The sequence below is a fragment of the Oncorhynchus keta genome, chromosome 32, assembly GCF_023373465.1.
Source record: "Oncorhynchus keta strain PuntledgeMale-10-30-2019 chromosome 32, Oket_V2, whole genome shotgun sequence".
In the NCBI taxonomy this organism is placed as follows: Eukaryota; Metazoa; Chordata; class Actinopteri; order Salmoniformes; family Salmonidae; genus Oncorhynchus; species Oncorhynchus keta.
Genome location: NC_068452.1, coordinates 6,463,738 through 6,472,055, shown reverse-complemented (window position 1 = coordinate 6,472,055; position 8,318 = coordinate 6,463,738). Strand labels below are relative to the sequence as shown.

The 8,318-nt window shown below is 40.8% G+C and overlaps 1 protein-coding gene across 3 annotated transcripts in view; it reads left to right on the top strand.

Moving 5' to 3' along the window:
• Positions 1-559: 559 nt before the first annotated feature.
• Positions 560-8,318, top strand: part of LOC118364941 (endonuclease V-like) — a 29,494-nt gene continuing 21,735 nt past the window's right edge. For all 3 annotated transcript variants that reach the window (XR_004821690.2, XM_052490566.1, XM_052490567.1), the window contains exons 1-2: positions 560-728; positions 5,890-6,061. Coding sequence is in view for 2 of the 3 variants with exons in the window: in XM_052490566.1 (XP_052346526.1) it covers positions 685-728; positions 5,890-6,061 (216 nt within the window). In the remaining variant the exon portion in view is untranslated. The remainder of the gene's footprint in view (positions 729-5,889; positions 6,062-8,318) is intronic.

Below are 8,318 nucleotides of genomic sequence, written 5' to 3'. Positions count from 1 at the left end.
TTTTGTTTCAACAGTTTCCAGTTGTCTTGAAAGCACAGAAGTCGGAAATTTCCCGAGTTCCCAGTTGTTTTGAACGCGGCAAGCGCTGTTTGGTTCCGCCCATGTGGAGATACGTTGCGAAACAACAAGGTACGACCAAAGATATTTATAGCGAACCCAAGACAGTGCATCTGTGTCGTTTACAGTTGGAGCAAATGCAGCATAGTGGGCAGAACATGCAATGAGGTGGACAAAGCCAAGCACGGGCTAGCGAGATCCTATTGGTGCTTTGCAGCATGTATTTGCATGTATTTCCGTTAGGGAACGCCTCCTCTGAAGTGCGAACTCAATTCGACGTTGCACTCTAAACAACGCCCCTTTTAAAACGTTGGCAAAGCATCAAGTCTATAAAAATGTGTGCACTAACAGATTATAGTTTTGGGAACAGAAATGTATTGAGAGCAGATTTTTCAAAGATGAAAAAAATGTGCACAACGTCGGCCCAGTTTAACCTAGTCCCATCCTCTCACTACCCGTGACTGTACTTCCTCTCACTACCATATTTGTTGGTAAAAAAAAACGAACGCTTCAGCTTTATAGCCCCTGTGACGCGTCTGAGTTTAACCTTATGTCTGTGGTACAACACGGAAGAAGGTCTTCGCTGCAATAATTTGACACTTCTGCTTGTTCACTTCGAGTAACTACATGTCTATTCTTCCTCAAGAAGAATTGGTCAAGAAATGGGAAAGGTCAGACACGTTTCTCTTAATTTGACATAATAAAATGGCAATATGTAAACTGTATTTCACAGCGAAATGGAGCACGCGCTGCTCCTCCTCACCTGTGTCATATTGTCATTTGATTAGGACACCACAGACAGGTGTGACAGCTAGCTATCTAGCTAGCTCACATAATTTGCTAGCCCCCTGGTAGCTACAAATACAGTTCTCTCTAGCGAGTTAGTATCAATCAAGCCAGACATTACAAGAGGCAGAGCAGTTGTCTGGCACATGGAGCAGTGGCGTTCAGTGCCGTTCAAGATGAGGGAGGGCAGATATTCTTTTCATGAGCATGGTCTTATTTTTCTATTACAGCATATTGGATGAATGTCATTCATATTCCATTCACCCAATTCGTTGTAACATCAATATGTTTAGGCTACAACATTATACTCAAATTGTCCCTATACCCATCATGAGGTTGCTACAACCAAGCCTATGAATGAAAGTTTACAACGTAGGTGTACACAGGTCGAGAGATACATTTCAGGTGACATTCAATACCGCCTTGCACACACTTGCCTGTATCAAGCTGATATAGGATGTAATTATTAGTCCAACAGGTGCAAGAGTTTCTATTGGACAAATTCAAGTACGTGTATCCCCGTTTCTCCTGTTTAAGAAATGTTGTTTAACAGAATCGGTGGGATGAATACACCACTGATCACGCTGTATTCCTTCTCGCATCTATGCGCTCTCCTCCTCTCACCTCTTCCCTTCGCTTGTGGACTTCAATGCACAACACATCTGGCTGTATGTGACCAGGCCAAACCGCTTAAACACAGCCTACATCGTTGTCACCATATTAGCTAAAGTAATGTCATAGTCAGCATAGCTAATAGAACTAATGCGTTAGTAAACCCGCTTACAATCATGCAGTAACGTTACAGTGTACAGTCAGTAAGCAGTTACACCGGCAGGCCCCGGTGGCAATAAATGAGTAAAACCTTGACTTGGAAGAGTTCCAGTGTTGTGTTGGAGAGTCATAGCCAGCTAGCTAACACAGCATCCCTCTGTTTGAGCAGGGCGTTTCAGTAGGCTAAACTAGCCAGCTGCATTTTCTAGCTAAGTGAAACAAAGTGAGAAAAAAAAATGACAATCTCTGTGTGTGTATATATATATATATATATATATATATATATATATATATATACACACAGAGATTGCCTGTCTCTGTGTGTGTGTGTATATATATATGTATATATATATATATACACACACAGAGATTGCCTGTCTCTGTGTGTATATATATATATATATATATATATATATATACACACACACAGAGTGTCATTTTTTATATATATATATATATATATATTATATATATATATATATATATATATATATATATATATATATATATATATATATTTCGTGCCTCTCCATTTTGGAAGAAATTAATTTGTTCAAAACTGTTCAACTACTCTCTTTGAGTCAACTACTCACCACATTTTATGCATTGCAGTGCTCTCTAGCTGTAATTTATGCTTTCGGTACTAGATTCATTTTCTGATCCTTTGAATGGGTGGACAACATGTCAGTTCATGCTGAAAGAGCTCTGATTGGTTGGAGGACATCCTCCGGAAGTTATCATAATTACTATGTAAGTTTGTGGAAGGGGGTGCCAACAATGAGCCTCCTAAGTTTTGTATTGAAGTAATGTACCCAGAAGAGGACGGAAGCTAGCTGTCCTCCGGCTACACAATGGTGCTACCCTACAGAGTGCTGTTGAGGCTACTGTTGACCTTCTTTGAAAAATAATGTGTTTTAATCAATTATTTGGAGACGTGATTATATTTAGCATAGTTCTATCTAAAAAGGATAACTTTTTTAATGTTTTACAATTTTTATTTTTATGAAATTCACTGACGAGGATGGTGCTCCCCTTCCAACTCTGAGGTATCTCATAACTTTGAACCATCTTCGATTTTCAACGTTTAGCTAGCTAACAATTTGTTGTCCTCCCCATTTCAATCTCCACTGTCATGAGTTCACTAGCTACACAAGTTCAGTTCCACCCCTAGCCTTTTGGGGGCCCTAAGGGATAGTTCTAAGTTTATTGGGGTGGATGAGGAGAGTTGTCAAAATGTGTATGTTTTGTGTTTTTTTTTTTGGGGGGGGGGGCACAGGGCAAGGTAGTGCACAATGGTGTAAAGTACTTAAGTAGAAATACTTTAAAGTACTACTTAACTATTTTGGGGGGGTATCTGTACTTTACTATTTATATTTTTGACGACTTTTACTTCCCTACATTCCTAAAGAAAATTATGTGCAGTTTACTCCATACATTTTCCCTGACACCCAAAAGTACTTGTTAGATTTTGAATAGCTGGACAGGAATTGTCCAATTCACGCACTTATCAAGAGAACATCCCTGGTCATCTCTACTGCCTCTGATCTGACAGACTCACAAAACACAAATGCTTTGTATCTGAATGAGGTCAGTGTTGGAGTGTGCCCCTGGCTATGCGTAAATAATCAAATACACTAACAATTCTGCCATCAGCTTAATATAAGGAATTTGAAATGATTTATACTTTTACTTTTGATACTTAAGTAAAATTTTGCAATTAGGTTTACTTTAAATACTTAAGTATATTTCAAATCAAACACTTTAGACTTTTACTCAAGTAGTATTTTACTGGGTGATTTTCACTTTCACTTGAGTCATTTCCTATTAAGGTATCTTTACTTTTACTCAAGTATGACAATTGGGTACTTTTTCCAGTACTGGTGGTGCATTTTATTCCCTGCTTTACAATCCCATTTTGCAGGCTTTACTATAGAATTTCTTCCCCTATCAAGGTGTTTTCGTACTTCCCTTATACACCACGCTTTTCTGCATGCTTGCTATACTGTCAACTCTATTCTGCCCTCTATCCATAGTGTGTCGTGGCAATTTCCTGTATTACCAAATGAGGAGAGTTACAAACCACACAGCAGTCAGAGTTATACTTAAACTTAATCTTTAATAATAATTAAGCTTTGCAATAGCATTTGACTTCCAACAATTCACTATCTCTAATGAATAGTTGAGAGTGTCAACATAATGGCAACTGAGATCTTTTATAGCAAAGATCCACCCCTCTCAACTTACATGACGAAACACAGATCTCAGGAACTCTTCACAAAGGGCCTTTTACTTGAGAAAGGAGTATCCCTTAGCCAGATAGCATTAGCTATACATTATTGTTCATTTTGGTCTCTAAGACGAGGTTCTAATCTCTTTCCTGGTAATTCATAGTACCAAAACATTACCTCCATCCAAGGCATAACTCAATTGTCAACTCTATGTACTCCCATCTCAAGTAAACCCCCTCTTCTCCCCACTCCTGGACAAGCTTACTGAGGGGAGTGACTTGCGCACAGACATTGTGGAGCCAAGAGATAATTGGTTCCCCCTTATTCACACCATCCCTTCACATGGTTTAACAGATACATTCACATATGAAGACAATGTTCCATTCTGACCTCTCCCCTCTCTGGGCCCCAAGTGACTGATCCCAAGCTAAGAAGGGAAAAGTGCAACTGCCAACAGTATAGTCCAAAGGGATACATTCTAATGACAAGTAATCTCACATAAGCATATTATGTAAATAAAACATCTTATTTATCTATGTTACCCAACTAATTCTGATTCATCCGCCACAAGTGACAATAGTGGTAGCTGGATTGTTTGTTGAGATCTGCAATAGGCTAACTAGCAATCATACCCCACATAAAATTATTCAAAGCTGCTAAAAATGTTTTACATAAATCCACAAGAACATAGAGGAATAGCTGATATGCAGCGGAGAGGCCTGGTGCGTCATTGCACATGAGAACCTTAAGACACACAGCTCAAAAAGCTCCCTACTGATCTTGTTTAAGCCATACAAATGTAATTGACTATATAACGGATGCCCCTCTTCACATTTCTCCAAATAGTAAAAAATAACAAACATAAAATAATTATTAATTTAACTAATATGAAACTATTTTTTCATGCTGAAGCAGTCCCTTTTCAATGTTTTTCCCCCAAAACCTTGCTAATTAAATGTTGACTGGAAAGTAGGCCTACCTGGCAGAATGATAATTGAAAAAATTATATATATTTTTAAATTTTACCCCATTTCTCCCCAATTTTGTGGTATCCGATTGTTTTTTAGTAGCTACTATCTTGTCTCATCGCTATAACTCCCGTACGGGCTCAGGAGAGATGAAGGTTGAATGTCATGCGTCCTCTGATACACAACCCAACCAAGCCGCACTGCTTCTTTACACAGCGCTCATCCAACCCAGAAGCCAGCCGCACCAATGTATCGGAGGAAACACGGTGCACCTGGCAACTTTGGTTAGCGCGCACTGCGCCCGGCCCGCCACGGGAGTCACTGGTGCGCGATGAGACAAGGACATCCCTACCTGCCAAACCCTCCCTAACCCCTAACCCGCACCCCTGGGCGACTGACAGAACAAGAACAGAAAAACTGCTCATGCACAACCAAAATTTGAAATTGCAACTTGTGTATTCTACTATTCTAACTCTCAACAGTACGTTGAGACCCAGACTGAGCTTCTGGGTCTCCGATTGTGCTTGGAGCCAGCTCTGCACAATTTGGTATTTTAAACCCATGCTCATGGAATATCACATATCAACCACATAACCATGTAAAAGGTCTGAATGTCGGTCTAGTTATTCTTGTTCAATACTGGATAGCCCTTGTGAGGTTCAGGTAGGGTTGTCTTGGGAGAACAGTAGTAAGTTTCCCTATGACACCAGCGGAGGGACACAGCATCTGGGCAGGTGAGGTGAGGCCTTTCTGCAAGAGAGAAGTTTCCTGCCAACAGTAACCCTGGAATGCTGCCAGTATCGGCTACCTCTATCAGCCGTTGACTTGTGAATCTATTGTGACCATCACTAATAATGGTATCATGTCCCTTTTCCCAGTGCCGCCTCCTTGTTAGATTTGTGTCTGACGCTGGAGATGTAGAAGCCAAGCAGATGGTGTAGGGGGACCGGTGCAGTAGAATGCCTCATTACTAGTAGAAGTCTTCATCCGCTGTTGGCCAGTCCAAATTTGCACCCTACCTCTCTCCCTTGGCCACTAACCCTTTGCGGTTTTCTCTCCCTCTCCTCTTTCTCTCTTAGTGAACAGGCCAGCCTGAGGCAGCAGGTGGTGGAGGAGGACACAGAGGATTGGCAGAGATGTCCCGACTTCACCGGGCTGGAGAGGGTTGGAGGAGTGGACCTGTCGTTCATCAAAGGAGATGACGTCAACGCCTGTGCCCAACTAGTGGTGCTCAGCTACCCAGACCTAGAGGTAAGGCACTGACTCAGAATATTTCTATGCTAATGCTAACCATAGGCTGAGTCTTAATGCTATAAAGCCCAAACAGACCATTTCTATGCTAATGCTAACCATAGGCAGAGTCTTAATGCTATAAAGCCCAAACAGACCATTTCTATGCTAATGCTAACCATAGGCTGAGTCTTAATGCTATAAAGCCCAAACAGACCATTTCTATGCTAATGCTAACCATGAGCTGCGTCTTAACGCATATAAAGTGGTTTCCTTTCCTCCTCTGACTCACAGGCACTGTTTGAGCATACTAGATGAAAGAAAGATGGTGTTCTTTTTCTATTTCACCTGAATAGCTATTCTGTATTAGTGTGGATCAAAGAAAGGAGACAAGGAAAGGAAGTGACTTGAAGGTATTGACACACAGGCCATGTCTGTTCAGTCATCCTAGCAGTTTGTGACCACGAGTCTTGCCTCAACTTTTCATTGCCTCTATTTTTCATTCTTAACCGTTCCGCTCCCTCTATTGGACCCGACCCTAATTCTCCATCAAGGGCTGTCAACACATTCTGAAACACAACCCATCATAATTAATGATATTTGCCAGCTTGTTTTGTTGATACATGGACCAATTTAGTTGTAATGTTATTATAGTACGGCTAATTAAATGTTCCCCAGTCAGTGCAGACACAATAATTTACCCCGAGTCTCTCCCATTGGATTTTATTGGATTTATTCACAACACAGTGGTTTTTGCATCATAAGCCCATACAATTTCAGAATAGCCAAGCCACAATGAATTTTTACAAATTGGCTACTTGAAGTTTAAAATAGTTTTGAATATCCAAGGATGAATATTTGAGTAATATTCTGAATTATAGTCATTTGTGTGACATTCACATGACAATTAACATAGAAGATACTAAATACAAATTCTGACAATGGCGGGCATTTTAGTAGGAGTACACCAACTCCTCAATCAAATAAAATTGACTTGATAGAACAATGTGAAATAAATCAACACAATTTATTAAACAAAAAATACACTTGTGTGATACATATTTCCCAACAAGTTAATCACAAACACTTGAAGCTCTCAGAAATAATAACTTTTACTTATGAGTACAGTATGATGAAACATTTGTATTTTTCAACACAACCTGCAGCAACAGTATTTTACTATAGCTGCATTAGGCAAGAGGAAGAGGAGCACCATTGCCAACAATGTGGTGATGACATCCACTGAGTGGTAGCTGTATCATGGCATCCTCTGGGACTCTGAGCGCAAGTCAGCAGCCTCTTTGTGTCTCATGACGAACTCGATCCAGTAGACGGCCCTGTCCAGTGGCTTCATGGAATGGTCTGGAGAGCTTCTCCATGTTGAACTTGTAGGCTCCATTGTGGAGAACTTCCTGCAAGCCCTGAAGAAAGATCCCTCTATTGAAACTGCCAATGTCTAAAACCTTGGCTCCTCCTCCTTCTTCCAGCTGGAGAAGATTGTCAAATTGGTCTTGGAACAGTGGCAAACCCAACACCATGGTAAATGGCCTCCTTGACAACATTTGTAACCCCACGTGACACAAATGCTCTGATCTTGTCATGACCAAGGAGGTCAGACTGAGCCAGCCATTTTACCAGGAGGGTATTGTTACCCAAAATGGAGGGCTTGTCACTAACATGTCCCCACATGACTTTCTGAGGCGTTGGGAAAAGGCAGAAGCAATTTCAGTGGATAAATCCCTTGTTAGACTGACTAAGGATCCTAACTACATTATAATGACCCCATGTTCTCCAGAGCTCTGAACAAACTCTTCTAGCTCTTTTGAGAGCGGTTGAGCAGGCTTACAGTAGAAGCCATGAATGTGTACGATGTTTGGCATAGTTGGACGTGGAGACCCGAAAACAAAATCAGAGCGAATCAACCATAGGTCAGCTGAACGGAGCAATCTGTAATAATGAATATCTCGGCCAAATTATTTATCACAAAGCTCATCATAGTATAGATTGAACTCTACAATTTCATGGTAAACCATAATACCATAAAACATTATATTTCCGAGCCGCTGTAAGAAATGTATATCCTCCGATAAACTTGATCTAAAAACTGGAACAAATGACTGGCGAGGGAGAAAGAGCAAAATGTGTATACCAGCTGTGGTCCAATGAGCACTGTAAACTAAAGGCAATCTAATATAATGCACCAGCAAGACTCCCCCACCCCATGCAGGTTCTGTGAGCACCTTGTCCTACCTCGCTTCCACAAGGCTTTTCATGAGTT